We start from the raw sequence: 24,377 nt of genomic DNA on the forward strand, positions 1-24,377 counted from the left end.
CCAAGGTCTAATTCTTTCTGTGAACTATATGCGGCACTAGCACTTTTCTTTCTGGATCAGTGGAGACCTGCAAATCTCTTTGCCTCTGAGGTCGCCTGTCTGGTGATATCTGAACGACCAGCTGCCTCCACCTTGTCACGGCCTTCTGAGCCACCACTGTCCTGCAGACTGCAGTTTGTGAGATGGTGGGTGAAGCATGTTCAACCTCCAGGCTTCATGGAACACTTGAGCTGGTCTTACGAGAAGTCTCACGCCCACGCCGGTCACCTCTCTTCAGCGTTCCATGCAACTGGAATTGCTTATTAAAAACAGCTGACGCTAAACTCGGCATTAGAAAAAAATTGATTCTCAAGGTTTCTCCCTGCAGACCTGCATTGTTGTGCTGACTAACATTTAGGCATTTTCAACATTCACTTAGCAATGAAGTACAGGTGCCAGCAAATGGGTTAATATGTTAGTGAGAAGGGAAAACACAGACAGAGGGAATAATTAGCTCGCTTTGTTCGTGCTGCCTCTTGACAGCTCTTACACACTTCGAATAAGCATCGAGAGAAGCTCCTCATTTGCTCCCAGCCCTGCTGTTTCATGAGGTTATATTGGTGGGATGTGATTTCAGAGAGGGCATAAGAATGAAGATGAAATAACTCCAAAGCTTCCCAAAGTAACGGGGAACTCTGATCAGTGGCAGAACTTTTTGGCAGCAGTGTTATAATTGCATCCTTTGGTATTTGGACACGGTACTCTACTCATTAAGTTGCCTATGAAGGCATCAGTTTAACCTTCATCTGCTGAACAGATTTTAGTGACTCTTTGGGAGAATTTTAACATGATGAAATAGGATATCCTGACATTTTTCTGTGCCACACATTGATATAAGCACTGTTTAATTCTACTGCAAGCTACCAATGTTGAAGTGAAATAAACAGAGCAATTACATTTTGATGGTACGCTTCCCCTCAGTCCCTGCAGTTCAGAAACAATGAAAAACATCTCGTATTTATGAGGTAAGCCGGGAGCTGAAGCGAACTGGGTAAACTGCTATACTTCTGGGGATGCTGTGACTTTTAAACGGGAGAAGGAGATCCCTATGGATACATCTCGCCAGCAATATATGGAAGCAATTACTCCTTCAGGAAAATATTTTGTCACAGACCTAAGCCGTTAAAGCAGATGAAGTTGTGAAAGGTTAAGTGACAAACGATATGGACCCAGCGACATTACTCACCAGTCGGAATCAAGCCACAGTCATGCTTGCGCAACAGCAATGCCTGTCAAGGTTTAAGGGCTTGATACCTGAAAGCCTGAACAGAAGGGGTATGTATTCCTGGTGAGCAACACCCACTGAGAAAATGAACTCTACTGCAGGCTACATCCCAAGTTTGATTATTTATACGAAAATGTAACACCGAGAGTGAAATTTTCGAAAGCGCTTGCATCGCTTAGGAATAGCAATCCTACTTTCAACATGAAAGAAACATGGCAAATTAATGTGGGTGGGGCCCAGATTAATTTAATAGCTGGCTCAGTTATCTCTGTAACACACTGCAGTCTGTCGGGGAAGCACCTCCCGAGGCATTTATGAAAGGGGCCTGAAATACTTCTGAAAACATTATCCCAGAAGATGTCATATTTATTCAGCTATTCAGATTTATTATTTGATTTATAATTGCACATGTTATGATAGACTGATTAGATTCCAGACTAATTAACCTGCACCTGATTTACATGTTATTTATGTAGGGCACCACACTGCCAAATATTAAGCACCCCCTGCCAGCTGCTGAATGCCCATCACCCCGCCATGGTCTGTAAGCACCGCTCAGAGTTCAAAGTGCCCTTGAGAACAAAAGCTATTACCGTGTTGAGCGAAATGCAATACCATGTTGCTTTTCTAGACATTACTCTTGTCATCAGACGTCATAATGAACTTGTGAACACGTATGCACCTTAACATAAAGCGCTCTCTCAAAACTGGCACCAGAGTCGTCACAGAAGAAAGGTCTGCTCCCCATCCATTGGGAAGAATGTGTTTGCACACAAAAGAAACAAGAGAAAGGAAATGAACATCAGCCCTGACAAACAATGGTTACGCAAAGGCAAAACTGAAAATTTGCTGGCTTATTTCCTTTATTAAGCCCAAAAGAACACCTTCAAAAAATCCTGACTTCATGAATAAATCAAATGCCTTCATGAAAGAAACATTTACTGCCATTTTCTATACTTTATTTTAAGGCATACAGAAAAATATTTAACAAATGTGTATGCAATTAAATGCCGAGGACTGCTAATTACAGCCCTTCTGAATGCCTCTGCAAAACAAAGATACTCAATACAATATGTTAGAAAGGGTGGGGAAAAGAAAGAGAGGAAGCTGAAGACGATCTAATTCATATTAGCACAGATATATGTTGGCCTTTGGCTACGAGCAGCAAATAAGCCATCAGCGTCACCCCAAATGGCAGCCAAAGGACATTTTAGAGTCACATCTTTGCTTCTGCTTCTCTAATTCATTTCCAAAACATTTCACCTCTAACTAATTATGGAATTTAATGACAGAATGTAAAGGACTGGCTGGGGTTGCAGGCCATTCCAACAAGGCTTTAATGACATATCCTTCAGGTTGCACAATCTTTACGCACTTAGCAGTGATTTATCAGCCCTGGCAGAGGCAGGTACTTCAAAGGCAACCTTATATAAAAAATAAATTCTGCCTTTGCCAAGCGTTGGAAAGAGCACTAAATTAAATTTAAAAATCAATTCCTACAGACAAGAGAGTCATAAAAACTCAGTGGGTTTGTCTATTTGGCCAACAGGCAAAAATTTATGACAGTACAGTTTTGTAATCAATAATAGCAATACAGTGTATGTTTTTGATTGGAAAAAATTAAAGATGCCAAAACAACATTGCTAAATATTTAGGCTGATTTGTGACAGTCCCATTGAGCAGAAACACAAAACATGCATTTTGATGAATTTCCAACTAGTTTATGTCATACTATACTTTTTATTTTTCAAAAAAGAATATTAAAACTATTATAAGCTTTGTCACCTGCTGTAAGGCAGAATGATGTAATTTTATTCACTGCACATTTCCTGTTTGTGAGGCAAAAAAGCATAATTTACTTCTTTATAAAAGGGAAATATATATATCTATATATATATAATTTTATTGGTATTAACATAATGCAATACCATACATTGAGCAAACAGAAAGAAAACATTTCAAAATACATTTTTTAAAAGTATCTCCCCATAAGATAGTATGAAATATCAAGTAATTAGCATTAACATTATTACAATACACCCTTAGCCAAATATATTAAGGAAAATCCACATTCTAACCACAGAGATAGAGGCAAACATCAACCCATAGGGGACCCAGAACATAATGATAAATACAATATCTGAATCTACTTTGAGTGACATCCAGACAAATACTGGCCCCAAAACAGCCCTCTGGAGTCTGGGTGTTATACAGAGAATACTTTGTGCCTGCTTGGCCAGGCAGCATCACTCACATGTTTAAGTCCTAGAAGATAAAGAGGAACTGAAGAGTTTATCATCTGCAGAGTCTAATAAATCTCAGCGTGAGGTATCTTCTCCATCATCATCCAAACGAGTGCCAGTGTACCCTCTGGTAATTCATTACAAACCATTAGATAAATGGAAGTCTCGGAAAGGTCCGTACATACCTCCACTTGACAGAATAAACTTAGTTTAGCATGACACAGTAAGGTGACTTCCTTCACTAATGTGAAGCACGCTTAAAAGACACGACTCTGTCTGGTTGGCCTGAACGAGTTCACTGAAGTTCAGTACAAGCAACAGGATTTTACAGTTACCATGGCTGAATCCCTCTTTAATTCCTCGAGGTCTGCGGAACAAAACTGAGTGACATCAAAGCCCTTCCCCTGCCAAGACCCTCTTCCCCTTCCGTTCTCCCATGCGGGGGGCAGTATTTTCTGCAAATGTGCTCCGTGTAGACTGGATCTGACTTTGTGCCTAGTCCCATTGTGGAAAGGGTGCATTCTTCAAAAGACTGGCCATGCCCTTTGACACCTTCCTGGAGGCCTCATATCCAGGCATGTGGTTGTCTATGCTTTAACAGGTCTGTTCTCTGTTATAAACATCAAAGTAATTCAAGAAGAACTGACTTTCTGAACGGAGGCCATTAGGTTGCTTGCAAGAGGCTGAAGTTGAGTCTCCGTCGTGCCAATTCTCTAATGATAAGTTTATCAACCTTTGAGTCCAATCGGTTCAGTGCCAAGAGAAGTGGATCCCATTTGACATGGAGAGGTGCTATCAACTCTCGCAGTGTATTAGCCTAATATGATAAAGCAGTGATACAATATGTTGAAAGAACTGTGATGTGCCATTATTTCCATAGCATATTAGTATATTAGAAATACTATCATGCAAACAAGAGCAAATAGCAAATCTGGCATACAGTTGCAGCACTAGAGAGCTTTTCTAATCTGCATGCAGCTACGCTCGTGAGGACAGAGACATGGCACTGCTCTCCTATTACACCTTGCTCCATTAAAATATCCATCCCTGATGCAAAAGAGGTATTTAGGGCAGAAAGTTATATATTCTCTCTGTGGATATGCTTAAAAAAAAAGAAAAAGAAAAAGAACAGAACAGAACAGAGACCAATTAAAAAAACCACAAATAAAACAAGAGAACAATACACATCCTAACCAGCTTGGGCTGGTTTCCTCCATGTTGAAGAGACATTAGCTCATTTAGAAGCACTGAAAAAGGGCCACGTGAATGAGGAGAAAGGAAGGAAGGAATGTGCCCCAAATCCACCAAACGTGCTATGAACACAGAAAAATATCCTGTCAGCAACTTATGCATGAAACAGAAAAAGAGGTGGCACAACATAATCTGGCTCCTTTCGTTATCCTAGCTGACAATCCAGCATTGTGCAACGTTGGGCGAAGGATAAGATACGGAGCTAGGAAATCATGTGATTTTGAAACCACACTGACATTACATACATCCAAAAGCTAGGGCTTGAGAACTCAAGAATCTTTGCGGACCTGTGTTAGCAAAGAAAAGAGAAAGAGAGAGGTGGAATAAACAGCATCCAGCTAAGTTGTGTACTTAAGAGTTTCTGCGTGGACGTGCAGCCTCTGCACTCAGGGCAGTTTCAAAAGCCCGGCTGCTCTCAGTACATACCCTATTCTATTTTCTGCTACACTTATTTGTAATAAAAAATGAAAATTTCCATGGATCTTGACATCCATTGTGGTTTTAGATCCCAGATATGAAAAGCTGGGGGATGTTTTGTTGTTAAAAAAACACTTTGGGAAAGAGTTCAACTGTGCAGGATATAAAGATTACAAATTCAGTCCAATTTCACTGGTGAGACTTGTTTATCCATTGTTAAAGATATTTTTTTTCTCAAAAGACAGGATGAAAAAGGAAGGAAAATATCAAGCATTGCCATTTTTACTCTTGAGCATATTACAAAAGGCCTGAGATAGCAGAAAAGAAATGTTGTCTCAGTGACAGAAGGCACAAGGTGGAAAGAATCCCAGATGGAAACATCGGTGCCATTTACTCCACCCACGGCAGCAAGTGGAAAATGAGTTTCCCGAGAGGCAGAGGGTGAGCAATGCTATATGGAACTCAAACCAAGTTCAGCCTCTCCTCCACTGCTGAGATTTCCTGGGGACTCTGTGCATCAACAGGGAGAGGAAGATGAAGAAGGGAGAGGAAAACAGTTTATATAACTAAATCCTAAGTACAGTCGAGAGAAATTTTTACATAACTTACTGTTTAAAATAAGGAACATTTGATTCTATAACCAAAATGAAAAAGAAAACCAACACCACCAACCCCCAAACCCAAACCCCAAACCCCTGACAAACAAAAGGCCAAACCAGCACATTTCAGGACTCATGGGGCTGAGGGGAGGGAGACTTCAGTAGACTGCAAAAGGGAATGTTTTTTTCCATTTGACCTTGTTTTACACTACAAACAGTCACAGCATTTAAAATAAGAGTCTTGGATTTGTTTGGAAACAGGCACTAAATGAACGAGAATGCTGCTGCCTCATATATATCACTTCTTCAGCTTCAGGAGATCCTGTTGTCTCATGGATGTTGCTCATATAACTTGATCTCTAAAAATGCAGAAGTTCGGTTTCAAAGGTCAGGCTTTGGCAAAAGAAACCTCCCTTTTTGTGAAAGAAGGTGGCCATGAAATAAAGGAGGGTTACTGAAGTTAAGGCAGGAGGTGTTACCCAGCGGATGTCTATTCCCAGCTCTTCCACAGGCCTTGCCGTGGCTGGCTGGCACATATCCTCTGTGTCTATGGAAGAACTGTGCTACCTTCAACAGATGGTGGGACAGGGCTTTTTTAATGTACCTCAATTTTGCATGAGAAGATGACTATTTCTGGAAAAAACCCTGCTAATAAGTCTTTTGAAAAGGCTACTTAGTAATATTGCTAAAGCTGTTACAGGTCTATCAACAAACACCGGTGATTCTTTGTGGCCCCAGTTTGGATTAGTCACAATGTGCATGGGCAGCGTTTCATTAGGACCTCTTAAGATAAGTGGTAGCATACACTGTCCTATTTATCTGAAGGTGAATATAATTAACAGGCACTTGGGAGGCTTTTCTAAATAGATTTTCTCATTATTTTAGTATATCACTTTTACTGATAGTAACTAACTGTACAATATTTCCTATTAGCATAGATACACATTAAGAGTTTAGAAATTCTGCTTTTTGATAGTAAAATTACTTTTCCTTATCATTATAAACCCCACATTTTTCTGTTTGTATCATTAGCATTAGAAAAATGATTTATGTAAAAAATCTTCAGCATATGGTTCCCTTTCTAGATAAGTTTTTTTTTAAATTTGTTTTAAAGGAGAACAAATACAAATAACAAAGAACAAGTAACGTGCTTTTGGATGGATACTTATCAACGCTACAACATATGAAACTCATGAGACTTGCAAACATTTTGAGAAATAAACCAACTGCCATTCACATACAAAAATGAATGTGACCCTATGAAAATAATGAAGTGAACTTACTGCACTTAACCAAATTATGTTTGTATTACAAGCTTTATGGCAAATGACTTCCCCAGAGAGGCTACAGAAACAAAGCTCCTGCTATAAATCTCCGCCTATTTCTTCAGCTGATGCAGTCACGTAAGATGTGAGGAAACTTACGTCTGAGCAAACCCGTAGCAGTGGGAGGTAGTTTACCCATCGAAAATGGTGGAATGCATCAGAATGCATCAGGGCTGGGACCAACCCGCCAAGCAAGAGCAAGGGGATGCTCTGCAGACCTTTCTGGGCATGCCACCATGTCTCAAAGACCAATAAAAATGTAAGCTAAGGGGAGGAGAAAGTTCTCATCTGAGAGAAATGTTTGAGAGTCACAATCAATAAGGTCTCAAAATGGCTCTCACACAACAAGTCCTATGTAAGGAAAGGGGCATGGAAGGTGAATCAACTATTTCTTTTTCCCTTTGAGACCTATTTATCAGTAATAAAGGCACACCAGCAGTTCACTAATGAGTGGTAAAGTTAGGGTTTTTTAATAAAATGCGTAACATTTTACTGCTGCCACTTGAGACTACACTTTCTTATGAATGTTCACATTATGTATTTTGCCTAAACAGACTACAGGATGTCTGATTATTAAACGGTATGTTTATGGTAAATTTGCTTTTCAGAGAAGGGTTAGGTTGAATAATAGCATGTTAACAAACTTACTTTTGAAATAGGTACTTGAAGTTTTAGCAAAGGAAATTTCAGACTTCCCATCTATAGTGACAATCAGTAAAACTGTAACCACCTTCTGAATCTCCATCCTTTCCTTCATTTGTGCCCTATTTTGTGTGTACATATTTCTACATCTGTCTGTATATTCATGAGAGATACAGAAGAACTTTGGCTAGAAGCTCTTACCTATTATCTAGTCAAACATGTCTAGTTATGTGTATTCCCCTGAAGGTAAATACTACGCGTGAGTAATCTGGCTCTGAACAGGAATGAATGCAAACACTGGGGAAAGTAAATCCCTCCCCGTGTACCACAAACTGCTACCTGGCTGCTTCTGTTCTAAGTCCAGTGGCAGATACATCTTCCTTCTTACTAGGGAAATGACTCAATGCTGTTTGACACAGCATCCTTGGGAGGAATGCTGGCAGATCTACAAACTGTCTATTGCTCAATGGTGGGAAGCTCCCACCATCTTCAGGACTGCTCAGGTCTCAGACAGGTGCCACGCAGAGCTGAAAAGGAGCTGGTGTAGAGCCTGGCAATGAGAGTGCCTGAGGAAAGAGGGTTTCGAAGACACATCCAGTGCAGCCCCCTGACACTACGCTCCAAAACAGCATCTCTCCAAATTATCCTGTAAGAAGCCAGTTAGATGTGGAAGCAGTAGCAGGAGTCACTCAGCACTCCTCTGGAGACTGCAGTAAAGCGCACTAAATCAAACACTGATAATACAAGAATATGCTGCCTAGAAATATCAAGTTCCAGCTTTTCCAACATCACAGCCTATGCTTTAGTCTTCCTCATGTCCTCACTGAGCTCAACAAAAGAACACCAAGAGCACGAATGTTATATGAGAAAGCACCATGATGAGGGGGATGGGGAGGACAGATGGTGGTGTCAGACCACATATAACCTCCAGTACCTGCTCCTCCATGAGTGCTGCACTCGGCCCCATAAGAACAAGGCACGGGGAAATTACAGGCCTCTGATCGGCAGGCATTTTTCCTCCCACTTACCACCGTATTTCTAAACGTGCAAATGCATCCCGGCTTTCCCAATAGGCACTTCATACACTACAGTTATTGCTAAATAACCCTCTATCTACTCAGTACTAAAGAACTAAATAAATCCCCTCAAACAAACAAGTAAGCAAAAATCCCACTAGAGGTACAACAAAAAGCACCTGAAAACTTAAAAGTCATAGTTAATGTTGCCTTACACACTCCAGCACCATACCACTAATGTACTTATTAGTACACAGAATAACATTATTCTCTGTATCGTCCTGTCTTAAGCTGTTCTGAATTGTATCTAGCTCACTTCCTGTGCAGGGAAGACCTATAAGCCCTATAAACTGATTATGCTTTTCCCCAGGCTTGCTTAGCCATGCAGCTGCAGTGCCTGACACGGCTCTGTCCCTAGGCGCAAATGCAGACATCATGCTGGCGGTGCGTGCTGCAACAACCTTCACTCAAAGCACTCTTACTGCTCCGTGAAAGCCACCTCTGATAAAAACAGCCATGGACTTGGAATTTTGTGGAGACAGACCTCTCAAGCATTTCTAATCCTTCTTTCTGATCTACCTTCTGCTAAAGTAAAACCTCACACAGGGAAGTCAAGGAAAAAGTTTACATACAGAATATGCATTTGCTTTACCAACACTCTCTAAATGACGAGAAGCCTTTTGACGATGCCACTAGAGCTCCTATATTATTTGCTGTTTGCTTATGGAGGTTTTATTAAGTGACAAAATTCCAGCTTCCTCAACAAATAAGGACGACACAGTATCAGTAGGTAAACATCTAACGAAGGAGTGCCACCCATAAGGACCCCATTTTTCGCTCCTCTCTGGTACGTCGATTTTTTAAAAGTCTGACTAATTCTGCCCATATTATGTCCCTCCATATTAGATATATCTCATGGTTATTCTTGTGCTGTACAGGTCTCTCTCTAATATCTGTAAAACTCTCTCCTTTAGCTCATTACTGGGGTCATACTGGAGTGCTGGTTCACAACTCCAAGACAGAGCAGTTTGAATTGTGGCTCTGTCAGGAATCTGCAGTTATTTTTCCAGAGTAGTTTGTTTCGTAACCATTGTAAACTAATAGAAAGAGTTGCTCCCAGACAAAAGAGGCCCTCTAATTTGGGATATAAACAGTGAGACATGGTTGAATAACCATGGTCAGGGAAAAAAAAAAAAAAAAAAAAGAAGCTGGCTGAATTTCTTGTAGTTTTATATACGTTCAGAGGGTGCAAGATGTAATCAGGACTGTAGTGTCCCACTGGGCAATTTATGAATTCTGAGAATGTTATTAAAATTACTGCATGTTGGCACGCTAATTGTGGGATTACACTGAAACTAAGTTACATATGCCTATGGGACAAGCCTCACCCAGGAGAAGCCTATGTTACATTCAAAAGACAAGCACATGAGGCATACATCCAACGGTGAGGTTCCTTTCAATCCAATTCTTGGTACCATAAAATTAGCCAGGCTATGATTGTAATGGCATATAAGGCTCAATTTAATCTATCAAACCTCCTGCATGGTTTATACTGAGAACCACTTGAGAAGACATGTCTTTATTTCCTGACCATGAAGCAGGAACTGTGTAGTTTCAGTTTGCTGCCTCGTGAAAGAGTTACTATACAGCACAAACATGGGAATTGTGTGTACTGACTAATGTTTTGGACTTCAACCCTGAAAAAAAAAGTAATATACTAATTTCTTTGCATTTGTATCACCAATTTTTTTAATAAGGAATATTTAAGGAGAATCTGTCCTATTATCACAAGAGAGTATTCTTTATATCACTGTTACCAGCAGCACATTTCTGGGAATTTTTATACATTAGCTTGCTCAGGGCTTTAAAAGCATATAGAAATGTATGGAATTAATTATAACATGTCAAATTTGAATTTACACAAACAAGTTTTTAACTTCAACCTGTAGAAGCCACTTTAGATAAAGAACACTTTAACAGCCCATCATTAAATAACATAATTGCTCTTTCTGATGGTGCCTTGCATACTGACAACAAAAGTACTGATCCATTGACAAAATCACTCGCGTGACTAACTAATGCATGGCTAGACTTTCATCTCCCCACTGCCTGCCCACATCCAAGGGCAGAGAATTGGGATGCTGCCCCTGCCCCTGAACAACTGCAGCACCTTTCCACCCTGGCCGAGGATCTCTGCTGTGAGCGGGTCAATAAAAGAGAGAGATCACATAAATATTTTAAGTTATTGATATCAGACTACGTGGTTAAGGTAAAATGAACAGACTGAGGAAAAAGTGTCATCTTCTTTGTGCCCTGTTCTGCTGAGGCTCTTCAGCTGCTTTTGCTAAAATGTCCAACATGAATGGTATGAAAACCCACCCAGTTAGGGAAAGCTGGGAAGGCAGATTATTATTATTATTATTATTATTATTATTATTATTATTATTATTCTCACATTGAGATATTTTAATCTAATCTGCAGCTCACTGGAGAAGCACACGGACTACATTATTACTCATCTGGCAAGGCCATTAAGTGAAATGATGACAACTCCCCCAGGCTGTCTGTGCTACATGAAACAAAGGTATCCCCTTCTCTCCCCTCACATGTTTGATCTGTTAATCCAACTTGCCTTGACCGTTCCCAGGCAAGTCATATGTTTCTGCTTCAACTCTATTTTTGATTTTGTCAGGTCTCTCCCAGGCTCAAGGAGGACCATATTTAGGAATACACATTCTATAAGACCTGAAACCCCTCCCTCAGATCATCAAACTGAAATACAATGCACAAAATTAGCATATGAAGAAACTGATTTTAGAAACCTTGCTTCTAATTAATCTGAGTTCCATAAAAATAAGGCATAAGTAGCCTTTCCTATTTTAAAACAATGGTTCAGCTGCTTTCTCAGGTGTCTACAGTGTCCTGAAAGCTCATCAGACCAATACAGCAGTGAGCTGCTTGCTTTGCTGCAGTGAATTCATTACCTGCTTGGGAATATAAAATGAAGAATTAATGATAAAATGTTTTACAGCTGGTAGATACTGAAAGCATATATTTTCACCTGGTGAATTTAACTTTTTTTTTTTTTTTAATGAGAATAATTATCTCTACATAAAAAGCTTGCACAGAAAGGTTTGCTGCAAGGTATCCTTCTGGTAAGTCAAACATTGTTATGGTTTTTGTTTGTAATTGCTTGTGTATTTTTAACATCCAAGAGCTGTTTTCAGAGGTGCTCCAAATTTTTCATAAAAAGTGTATCCTAAGCCTATCATATGCCAAACAATGCCCTCACCAGTGTAATAAGAGAAAATCAGAGTTGCACAGGCATTTCATTAGGCTAAAGGCTCCTCTTACAGGAGGCAAATTCTGAAAATGTCGAAGTTCCCCAGTGTATTTCAACTTCAAAGACAGCAACAAACAACAAGTTTTAAAGTATTTCAAATCTCTGAACATGCTAGAGTGAATATGATCTCTCTAATTGGATGGCATCTCTTCAAGCTTGCTAAGAAAGTACTTCTATACACAGTTTAGGAGGGGAAAAAATCAGCAAACTAACCAAAGGAGTCTTTTGTCGTATCACCTTATGCATTCAAGCTCCTGGTTAAATACTCATTCAGAAAACCGCAAGACAGCCGTTCATGGAAAGGGAAGGTAAAAGGCATTTGCCAGACCGGTCAGGAAGCCCAGGCGAAGCTTAGGGATGACACATCTGGGTTTTACGGCTACGTGATGCTCAGCCATGGAGGAGCCCGTAGCCCTGCTGCCCAGCCTTCCTCTGAAATCCAGGCACCCAGCAAAGGCTCTCCAGTGAGAGAGGTCGTGGTGTGCCCAGTAGTTTTTAAGGGAAGATCCCGATCAAGTTCTTGGTGTGCTGGGGATAACCAGGAAGGAGTTACTACTACACTTCCGCTAATTCCTACAAGGTTTTTACCCTCAATGATCATTGTACAAAGTTACAAAGACATTAGTGTCCAAATTCATTGCTTCTCATGAGCCTCCTCCTCCCTGATTCATCCCCAAGCATCTCCTAAAGACAAAAATGCTTCTGTCAAACATGCTGTGTTTGATGAGGTGCAGCTTCCATACTTCTGTATGATGGTATTGTTTCACAGAAGAAATAATCCTGCATTGAACGTATTACAGCACCAATACCCAGTTTGGGCACTGGTTCTATTCTCCTACATGTCTGACCTCTTCTCATTATGGGAGGGCAGAGCCGTGCTCCTGCTTCAGGTCATCATCCTGTGGGGCCGAGGGCAATACTTCTGACCCGGGGGAGACCTCCTGCCCTCCTGAGGCGATGGAGCAGTGCACAGAGACCACCAGCATGGCCACATTGGCACCCAGGTACCAATTTTGCTATGGCAGCTCAAGCTCCTCCACCAGCACAAACCACCAGAGTAGTGCTAGAGATGGGCACTTCTCAAAACCTTTGAGATGTCAAGTGTTCTTTTTCAGGAGAATGAAAATAGGATCTCTGTGGCTTTCAACTGGAAATGAGAGAGCCATCTTAGGACATGCATGACTACTTGCTTGCTCTTGCTACCTTATTCAGGGTTTTAGATCATAAGCAGGGAAAAATATCTTTAGCTTCCTCAAAGTTTCCTCCAGGAAAAGAGAAGGCTGATGAAAGCAAAGGGAGCCCTTCCCCAAAGGACTGCCCCAGCTGCGGCAGTGGCCAGGTAGCAGGGGTACTGCTGGCACGAGATGGCGGCTGAGCAGGCCAAGCCCAACTCTTGGGCAAGGAAGAGGAGCGGGAGGAAGGCCGGCATCGGGTGGGAAGGAGCACCCAGGGCATCTCCACTACTGACACCCAACCCTGGCATTGCTGTAGCAATCTGCTGGGAAGTGGGGGATACATTTCAGACATAATTTGTATTAAACCCCCCTTGAACTGGGTAATGGCATTAAGCGCTCAGGAGGGCTCGGCCTGCTCCCCCGGCAGCCCCCAGGCGAGCAAGTGGTGCTGGTGCCCTGAGCCACCAGGCGCTCAGCCCTTGGTCCTGCCAAGGGTAGCAGGAAGGGTGTCGAGAGGCTTGAAGAAGAAATCCCTTAGTGCCACCACAACTGTTGTTGTGTGCGAGGGAATCCTGCTCTGCAAAGGGGCTGGGGGGGAATGGACCAGAACAGCCTCTGATGCTGGGGGAAGTGTTACCTGTAAAACCAGCCACTCTTGGAAACTGCCAGGTAAGAGTGCCGTTCCCTCAGAGCATGGTCAGCCAAAGGAGGCTTGTCCTGAGGGGTTTCTGCTGTCCAGACCAGTCACGTGCATGGTCACCCCTCCCCTGGGCAAGCTCTAGTACAACCCAGAGCTGCTCTGCAGTGGATATATTGCAAGAATTCACTACTCATTCCCCCTTCTGTTTGCTTAAGTGCTTTTCATCAAAATATCATCACTAAACAAAGAAAATATTAGCATCTGTACAGCCTGAGAAACACTGAATATCATGCAGCTGAGCTCTGTTCTCATCCCATGATAGCAACCTCCCTCCTATTGAGTGATTCCTCAAGCTGTTCAGTCCTCTGCTAATTTGTTTAGTAACTACATTGTCTTTTTTTTTTCCCTTCTCCTCTGCAGTCTTGTATGTGAACAAGCATTACGCTTTTCTTTTCATGCATCACTGACATCAAAACTACACCTTTATTCAGTGTAGTTTGGTTACAGGACTGGTGCCACCGCCAGGGGTTTGGCTACTTAGACCATGGGACTCGCTTGGAGAAATCTGGTGTACATCTGTCGAGAAGGGGAAGAACATCTTCAGTCATAGGCTTGCTAAGCTGGAGAAGAGGGCTTTAAACTAAAGTTGCCGGGGGAAGTGAACCTCAATCCATCCCACTCCTACCAGTTTGATGCCAGTGCCAGCAACAGATGCCCAGAGCCTGGAGAAGGATCGCAGATCAGCAGAAGAGCACCCGAAGGGCAGCACAAAGGAATTCGAGCCACTCCAGCCAGTCAGTCAGCTTCATTGGGGGCCCAACTGAAATGCCTCTATGCAAATGCACGTAGCATGGGGAATAAACAAGAGGAGTTGGAGATGTGCACATGCCTGCAAGGCCATGATCTCATTGGCATCACGGAGATGTGGTGGGATTGTTCCTATGACTGGAGTGTTGGGATGGAAGGATACAGGCTCTTTAGGAAGGATAGGCAGGGGAGACGAGGAGGGGGTGTCACTCTCTATGTCAATGACCAGCTGGAGCATATGGAGCTCTGCCTGGGAATTGATGAGGAGCTGACCAAGAGCTTATGGGTCAGAATTAAAGGGAGTGCAGTGACAGGGGACATCATAGTGGGGGTCTGCTACAGGCCACCCGACCAGGAAGACTGAGTGGATGAGGCCCTCTATAGACAGATAGGAGCAGCCTCAAATTCACAAGCCCTGGTCCTCATGGGGGACTTCAATCACCCCGGTACCTGTTGGACGGACAACACAGCAGGGCATAAGGAATCCAGGAGGTTCCTGGGATGTGTTGATGATAAAATCCTTCTCCAAGTGACAGAGGAGCCAACGAGGAGAGGTGTCATGCTGGACCTTGTTCTCACCAACAAGGAGGGGCTGGTAGGGGATGTGAAGCTCAAGGGCAGCCGTGGCTGCAGTGACCATGAAATGATAGAGTTCAAGATCCTTAGGGGAGCAAGGAAGGTGCATAGCAAGCTCACTACTCTGGACTTCAGGAGAGCAGACTTTGGCCTCTTCAGGGACCTGCTTGGTAGAATACCATGGGACAAAGACTTGGAGGTAAAAGGGGCCCAAGAAAGCTGGTTAGTATTCAGAATGAGGATCACCTCATCCAAGCTCAGGAGCGATGCATCCCAACAAAGAGGAAGTCAGGCAAAAAAGCTAAGAGGCCTGCCTGGATGAACAAGAAACTCCTGGACAAAGTCAAACATAAAAAGGAAGCCTACAGAGGGTGGAAGCAAGGACAGGTAGCCTGGGTAGGTAGCCTGGGAGGAATACAGAGAAATTTTCCAAGCATCCAGGGATCAGGTTAGGAAAGCTACAGCCCTGACAGAATTAAATCTGGCCAGGGATGTCAAGGGCAACAAGAAAAGTTTCTATAGGTATGTCAGTGATAAAAGGAAGACTAGGGAAAATGTGGGCCCTCTCCAGAAGGAAACAGGAGACCTGGTTACCTGGGATATGGAGAAGGCTGAGGTAGTCAATGTTTTTTTTGACTCAGTCTTCACCAACAAGTGTTCTAGCCACACTGCCCAAGTTGCAGAAGGTAAATGCAGGGACTGGGAGAATGAAGAACTGCTCACTGTAGGAGAAGATCAGATTTGAGACCGCCTAAGGAACTTGAAGGTGCACGAGTCCATGGGACCTGATGAAATGTACCTGTGGGTCCTGACTGAACTGGCGGATGAAGTGGCCAAGCCACTCTCCATCATATTTGGGAAGTCATGGCAGTCCGGTGAAGTTCCCACTGACTGGAAAACAGGAAACATAACCTCTATTTTTAAAAAGGGAAAAAAGGAAGACATGGGGAAGTACAGGCTGGTCAGTCTCACCTCTGTGAGGGCCTGGCAAGATCATGGAGACTATGCTCAAGCACATGGAAAATAAGGAGGTGATTGGTGACAGTCAACATGGCTTCACTAAGGGCAAATCATACCTGACAAATTTGGTGGTCTACTACAACAGGATTACAGTGTTGGTCAATAAGGGAAGAGTGAACTGATGTCGTCTACCTGGACTTGTGCAAAGCATTTGATACTGTCCTGCATGACATTCTTGTCTCTAAATTGGAGAGACGTAGATTTGATGGATGGACCACTCAGTGGATAAGGAATTGGCTGGATGGTCGCACTCAAAGAGTTGCGGTCAATGGCTCAATGTCCAAGTGGAGATCAGTGACAAATGGCGTTCCTCAGGGGTGTGTATTGGGACCAGCACTGTTTAACATCATTGGCGGTGACATGGACAGTGGGATCGAGTGCACCCTCAGCAAGTTTGCCAACGACACCAAGCTGTGTGGTGTGGTTGACACGCTGGAAGGAAGGGATGCCATCCAGAGGGACCTTGACAGGCTGGAGAGGTGGGCCTGTGTGAACCTCATGAAGTTCAACAAGGCCAAGTGCAAGGTCCTGCACGTGGGTTGGGGCAATCTGAAGCACAAATTCAGGCTGGGCGGAGAATGGATTGAAAGCAGCCCCGAGGAGAAGGACTTGGGGGTGTTGATTGATGAGAAACTCAACATGAGCCAGCAATGTGTGCTTGCAGCCCAGAAAGCCAACTGTGTCCTGGGCTGCATCAAAAGAGGCATGACCAGCAGGTTGAGGGAGGTGAGGGAGGTGATTCTGCCCCTCTACTCCGCTCTCGTGACACTCCACCTGGAGTACTGTGTCCAGCTCTGGGGGCCCCAGTAGAAGAAAGACATGGAACTGTCAGAGCGAGTCTAGAGGGGGGCCACGAAGGTGACCAGAGGGCTGGAGCACCTCTCCTATGAGGACAGGCTGAGAGAGTTGAGGTTGTTCATCCTGGAGAACAGAAGGCTCCAGGGAAACCTTATAGCAGCCTTCCAGTACCTGACGGGGGCCTACAAGAAAGCCGGAGAGGGATTGTTTACAAGGACGAGGGGTAGTGGCTTTAAGCTGAAAGAGGGTAGATTTAAATTAGATAAAAGGAAGAAATTATTTCCTGTGAGGGTGGTGAGGCACTGGAACAGGTTGCCCAGAGAGGTTGTGGATGCCCCACCCCTGGAAGTGTTCAAGGCCAGGTTGGATGGGGCTTTGGGCAATGTGGTCTAGTGGGAGGTGTCCCTGCCCATGGCAGGTGGGGTTGGAACTAGATGATCTTTAAGGTCCCTTCTAACCCAAATAATTCTATTATTCTATATTTTTTTTTCCTATCAGGCAGAACCATCTCATACCAAACAGTTCCCTTTAGTTCTCTTCTTGGCTTGCAAAGCCACAATTACAGAGTACTTCTTAAAAATATCAAATCTGCTTCCAAAAAAACAGACAACTTGGGAGGTTTGGCTTCTACTTCTGAATAAATACAGAAAGTAGTGGAGATACAGCAGAAAATAAAATTAAATAGTATAAATCCTTGAAGGGTCACATACTGAAGGCTGTATACCGCTCTGGCCTTCTCACCTCAAAAAGCAGTACTTAGAAAGTTACAGATATGGGCAGCTAAGATTATAGGTGGTGCGAAAGGTTGTTGCTGCAAGGTGTGACTGCATGGTCTAGGACTGTTCAACACTTGGTCACGCCTATAAACACGGGGGATTTAAAAGACGTGTATGTAATTATGAGCACATATATGCACTAACTAAAGAGACAAAAAGGTTGATCATTGCCTTTTCTAGTAACATCTGAAAGTTTGGGTGGAAGGTTCAAAACTAACCAAAAGAGATGCTTTTCTCTCCAGCCTGGAGTTAAAATTTGCAACTCCTTGTTGCCACATGATACAGCTAAAAGTACATCTGAGTTCAAAATCAATAAAACTCTTGTGTGGAAGAATGATCCATCAAGCGCTACAAGCAAGACACCTTTAACTCTTCCCTAGAACTATGTTTCGAGGCAGTGTTCAAGGCAAGCTAACTGGGTTAGCTAGAACATGGAGCTCAACACTCTTCAGTGCAGTCACTTGTGCTTGCAGGTTTTTTTTTGTTTGTTTGTTTGGTTTTTTTAATGTAAATAGCTCAGAGTCTGAGATCTGATATGGAACTACATAAATCAACATTTTGGACAATTTTTACTAAGCCCACATCTGCTGTGCAGAATGGAAAAGTTAGACTGCAAGCTGAAATAGTAAAAATGAGCAGCTTAGTGAGTTTTTAATTTTGCAAGGACTTGTTTTTTTCAGAAGAAAGTAAATACCTCTCTTAAAGAAGTTGAGTATCTGATGGCAATAAGCTCACTAATTTTCCTGTATAACGTCAGGAGTCGCTACCATTACAACTGGATAGTCCAAAGAGCCTTTATAGCATTAGACTTGTCACTGATGCTTTTGTAATTTGCAGTGACTTGAATTTATGTTCATCTTCCTAAATGTTTTTATCCCAGAAATATAGGTGGAGAGGTTCTGGAGAAATTATCCTGGTGCAATGACATGGAATTAGGCTACAAATTTATCTCTGATTTGTGTCATATGTTTCATAACTAAGGTAAAAGAAGCACAGAAAACAAGATTGCTTCTGGAAAAGAGACCCAAGGAAAATAATTTTGAAATACACAGAGATCATACTACCTTTTATAGTGTCCTTGCTTTTATCTGATGCATTAAAGAGTTTACTGTGGTTGCAGAGTAACCACAAGTTCAGTGTATATTATATGATACATCTATTTAACAACTCTATGGAAAAATAAGAACTTTCTCAAGTTTTCTACGAGAAAGTACACGAGAAGGTAGGAACAGGCAAGAATTTATCTGTTCTGGTTACATTATGGTGCGATAGGAACCATATGAGCACAACTGCTGGTGATGAAAAAAATGTTGGTGACCATGATTTACACACTTCCCTGTGAACTATGAAATACAGCAAGCACATGGTCAGCTTAATCTGAAGGTTTTTAGAACAACCCCTTAGCAGGTGTGTGCAGAAACCTTGGGGGGATTTCAGAACTGGAAATCCACAGTTACACGCCTGAGTGCAGAAAACAACCTTCCCTGCCCAGCTTGGAACTACTACAACCATTATACTTGCCTTGGAAGGAAGAGACACGTTAATAAAACCCAGGAGGAACACAGATGAAGATCTGGCTGTATACTTTTGGTCATTAAAAACAGTGCTAGCTATGGCAACCACTAAAGATGAGCAACAGCAGACTGAAGAAATTCAAAACATACAAGGACAAAATAAAGAAACAGGCTCATGACTTTGTCTTTTAAAATATCTACTCCATTTCAATATGGTACAAACGAGTAAGTCATCCAAAGGCAAAGTCTCACCAGAGGCCTCTGCTAATACTTTTGCAACATAAACTAAGGGGACACTATGAGAAGGTTTTATTTGTCAAAAATAAGTGTCACCTCAGCTAATTATGGACAGAGATACAACAGGTTTTCCAACATAATCATGAGATTATGCCAGATTCTCCTCCTTGGAGGACAACTTGGGCTGAGGAAATGTTTCTGTAAACTGACACGATCTGCCAGAGTGTGGCCCCAGCATAAAATATGTCTACTTGGCTCACCTGCGCAGCATGCTAAATTGTATAATGCTGTGAAACAAAAGCAAATGCAGCATGGGTGCATTTACAGTAGGTTATCCTGCAAGAGAAATGTGTCACTATCAAGACAAAATGCTTTTAAAACAGTTTTTCTAACTGGGGGAAAGATTTATACCACCATCATCCTCAGTTGTAGCACAGAGCATTAAGGCTGATGGGATTTGCATTTGAAAAACCAATCACAACTGAAGGACACTTGTTCCATAGCTTATTCTCACCATTATAGATGTATGCCCTGTTTCTAGTCTTCTGCCTTTTGCTTCCATCTCAGCTCACTAGATTTTGCCATCTCTTCCCCAGCTACCCTGATGTTCCCTGTTCCCAACAAGCACTACAGATAACGACTTGTAGAAAGTATTTCCTTTCTTTTTATGCAGGTAAATTAAGCCTCCACCACCTTGGTGGGGTGTGCTTTCCGTTCTTTGTTCATTGGGTTGCTCTCAGCAACCTCCTACTCTCTGTAATCCAGGGGAGCAGTGATGCTCAGAAATGCACAGAGTCTTCTGGCAGCTGTGGCAGAAGAGCCAGATCTAGGTGAAATATAAAACTCACCCCTCCACTCCTCTTTTCCTCTGAGTAGAAACCCAAAGACTACAGCTGTCACAGGCTTCCAAGGGACAGTGCTGGCTGCTCGGGGCCATCTGCCCATGCCCTCGGCCTCCCATGTTCAGCCTCCCCTAAAGTTCAGGAATAGTGAAATCCATCAAGGACCCAAGTGCTATTTTCAAACTGACAGAAGAGCCTAATTTTTACTTAAAGTGACCTTTGTACTCTTGCTATAAATCCCATAATCTTGTTTAGCCACAACATGTACAAGTTTAGGAAACTGGCATTTTGGGATGGAGGAGAGCAAGAAGAAGGTGGCTGACATTTTTGAGTTTCATTAACTGTAAAAGCCATTTTCAAATTGTGAGGCTCCAAGGCAATTATTTTTTCAGTTTATGAAAACCCTGAAACTTCCTTCCACTTTCTACCAATAGTTCAAAATTAATTGAACCAAAAATTTCAGCCGTCCTTTAAACAAGTATTCCCAGGAAAACTAACACACATCCTCTTTTCCTCTTTTACTATGGAGACATTTTACACATATTTTATAGACTGTGCAAGACGTTCATAGAATCAAATTTCTCAACTTCTTAGAGTTTGCAGGGATGCAAGGATAGCCGGTTTATGCTATAAGATTCATGATGGCCACTAGAAGGTGGCCATCTCTGCAGGCAGAACTTGAGAACTGGACTGCAGAAGGTTAAAATGCAAAGTGAGCAGAGAACTTAGAAACTATAGATTTATTAATGCATAATGCACTAATGTCCAAAGTGCATTTTCTGGTTTTTATTTTATTTTTATTCCTCAGTCTCACCATTTCATAAACCATAGTCAAAATCCAGACATTTAAATTTTCAATGCGTTAGTATAAAAAATTATGGTTAAATTATTCTAGTTCATTAAGTATTCCTAGCCCCTGTAAGAATCATATGAAATGTTTGAGGCTACATTAGGAAATATGGCATTAAATATCAAGATCATACAGTAACACTGAAGAAGGTAAGCATAGTCCTCAGTGGCAAAAAAATGTAAAAAAAATAATTTAGACTTGGAGAGCTTTAATGGGAGTGTAAAATTCAAATGGATTTTTCCTAAGGTCTTTACACCGCCATAAATAAATAAATAAAAATACTGTCTCTTCTATCTTCTGAAAAGACAGAAACCAGCTACTCTAGTTGTCCCTAAAGCCCTTAAAGTTAAAAATATAAACGTTGTACTGTAAAAGTATGTGCATGTACTTAGCTCAATTAAAAAGAAAAGAAGTCTTGAAAATAAAATTTATTTTCTAAATTAAAAGTGAAAAACAAATGGCAGGGTATATTCTACCAGGGAGGAAAGAAACAGAAGAATTCTCAGAACAATCAGCTTCAAGCTTTTTACAGAATAAGTATGATTTTCATACTGGATTTCAAGTGTTCACATTTGTACAGCAAAAATATCACTTTAATGCCAAAGGTAGAGGCTATTAAAGTACTGTTATGTGTATTCTAAAACAGATTTTGCTATTTTTACTACAGGAAGATGTTCGCTAATTCTCCAGGTCTGATATTCACCAGTTCTCAAGTATTCTATGATGATGGCTTTGCACGTACAGGAAATGCCCTATCAGCTGCTGGGTCCTGTACCCGGAGCCTCCCCCAACCCATCCCACCTCACTCGAAATCTGAGTTTCATTTAACCTGGAACTAAATGCACAATGGTCCCCGGCTGAGTTTTATTGTTTATTCTCATTAGTCTTGCTGGGTAAAGTGATCAGGGTAAACCTCCTCCCTGTTCATACCCTGTGGCTAGACCTTGCAGTGCCACTGCCTGATCTCCGTCCAACTCTGAATTTACAGCTAGGAGAAATCTCCCAAGTGAGGTTTCCTTAATTTCACCTCCTCCTTGATGCCTGTAAATCTTCATATGATTAAATCAACATTTTGAAAACTGGGTTTAAATCCAATTTTTTTGGCAGTCTCTCTCTTCACTCTCTAATGGTGATAACGACTCAAATGCTTTTAAACAAATCAGTGGTGATATTTTATATTCCAAAAGGCCAAAGTTCAACCTTCTGGAATCCAGAACAGGAGAAAGACTTAGCTGCTATTGTTTTGTGCCAGCAGTACTCAAAATGTGGAGCCAGAAAGCGACCATCCTACTTAAAATGCAGCCATTTTCTTCATGCAAATACAATAAGACCCTGCAGGGAACTTGGTTTACACTTTGTCCATGAAATCATACTATTTAATAGCACCACACTAGGTAAAACAATGTGGGAGTGCTAACTATCATCAACAAGATCCAAATTGAGGCCACAAAAGGAGGCAAATAATATTTATCTTCCTGCTTTTGAACCACAATTTTTAAAAACAAAGCTAGAAATCTATTTTTTTTTATTATTAATGAGAACAGAGATCCTTGCAAATTTGCCTGATTACAGGGCTTTTTTTTTTTTTAAATAAACTACCATATTATCACATTTGTTTCATAGGAACTGGCAATGCTTGATATTGAAAAACAACAGAAGAGCTTACAAATAAAACCCACATGGTTAGTACAAAGTCTGAGCATTAAGCTCTTTTGAGGGACTGATGAAATCCCAAGTGACAAAAGGATGAGCCTTCAGTTCCCCACCTATCTCCAGGTAACGCCTTCCTTGGCTATTTAAACGCAGAACGGATGTGAGGCACTGCGTAATCTTTTCCTTCTGGAAGTTCAGCTCCCAGAAGTGAGCGACATTAGCCACCTCTGATATCCAAGGTCTCCTCTGACAGCAAAAGCCAAGCCCAGATGGAAGACACACCAGAGGCTCGCTGGTAACCGGGAAACCTGCACTGTCTGGGGTTCTCCTCAGGCTGCCCTGCGTCCAGAAACAGTCCCAGGCTGCACTAATGACCTGGACAGGGGAAGAGAATAAACCTATGAAAATCCACAAGCACAAAAGTGGGAGGAAACATCTGCTATACTGCTGGAGAACAGTCTCAGAATTTGGAATGATCTGGAGGGATGAAATCCCTTGCCAGGTTTCATATAACAATATGGTAGATGCCATGCTAACAGACAGAGCTTGGCAAACACCAGGTTAGTCTGTAAGGCTTTTTTTGTTGCTGCTGTTGTCTAGTCAGGCTGTCAGTTTTATAAAATGTCATAATTTTTTATTAGTTGGTTGATTTTAGCCCAATTAATTAGACATTTTAAATCACCTGAGGTTTCTATTAACATGAGCTACTTAATGTGGATATGTGAGAGGCGCAGGAATAATCAGCTCAACTACGATGAGAAAAATAACCATTAAGCAGAAAAGCATCTGGGATACTCTACAGCACAAACTGAAATGTGAAGTACAGTGTGGTTGCAAAAGAGATAGTTATCACAGTACAGTGCCTAAAATGCCAAGGGCGAAGCCATCTTCCTGGTCTCAGCCAGGTGCCCTGCACCCAGCTTGGATACTGCCATCCCAGAAGAGGTGGGAGGTAGCTGGAAAACCCAGGGAAGCTCAGCAAGAGCTTGCAAAAGAGCTGTTGTAATGGAGCAATTTTGTTTTCTATGCCATAATGGAAAGGAAATGCTAGGCTTAAATTTAGAGGGAATGATTCAATATCCATTAGGAGAAAATAAATAAATAGATTCCTTTCCAATACAGCAAAGAGGAAAAGCACTGTCTGGAGGGAATGAGGAATGCCCAGCGCTGGACGTGTTTAAGGACAGATTCGGTAGGTAGATTCAGAGGGCAGAGCTACACTGGGTAACCTCTGAATTCACTTCCAGCTCACTGGCTCCAAGACACGCGCATCACGCTTACAGCTTCACCAGAGCCTTCGGAGAGGCCAAGATTTTAGCCTACATATGCTGCCTTCCTGCAGTGGAAAGGTTTAGGAAACAAGTAAGGAGATTAAGATGCCAAAACATA

The 24,377-nt window shown here is 42.0% G+C and overlaps 1 protein-coding gene across 7 annotated transcripts in view; it reads right to left on the bottom strand.

Annotated features, from left to right (window-relative positions):
- The window catches only part of CNKSR2 (connector enhancer of kinase suppressor of Ras 2), a 232,555-nt gene that overhangs the window by 13,627 nt on the left and 194,551 nt on the right, over positions 1-24,377 (bottom strand). The window contains exon 21 of one of the 7 annotated variants that reach the window (XM_054820975.1): positions 3,741-4,324. The exons of the other annotated variants lie outside the window; for them this stretch is intronic. Within the exon in view, the coding sequence (XP_054676950.1) occupies positions 4,320-4,324 (5 nt within the window). The 3' untranslated portion in view covers positions 3,741-4,319. Of the gene's footprint in view, positions 1-3,740; positions 4,325-24,377 lie in introns of those variants that run through there. 7 annotated transcript variants of the gene reach the window in all.

This window comes from Grus americana, chromosome 1, assembly GCF_028858705.1.
Source record: "Grus americana isolate bGruAme1 chromosome 1, bGruAme1.mat, whole genome shotgun sequence".
Classification (NCBI taxonomy): domain Eukaryota; kingdom Metazoa; phylum Chordata; class Aves; order Gruiformes; family Gruidae; genus Grus; species Grus americana.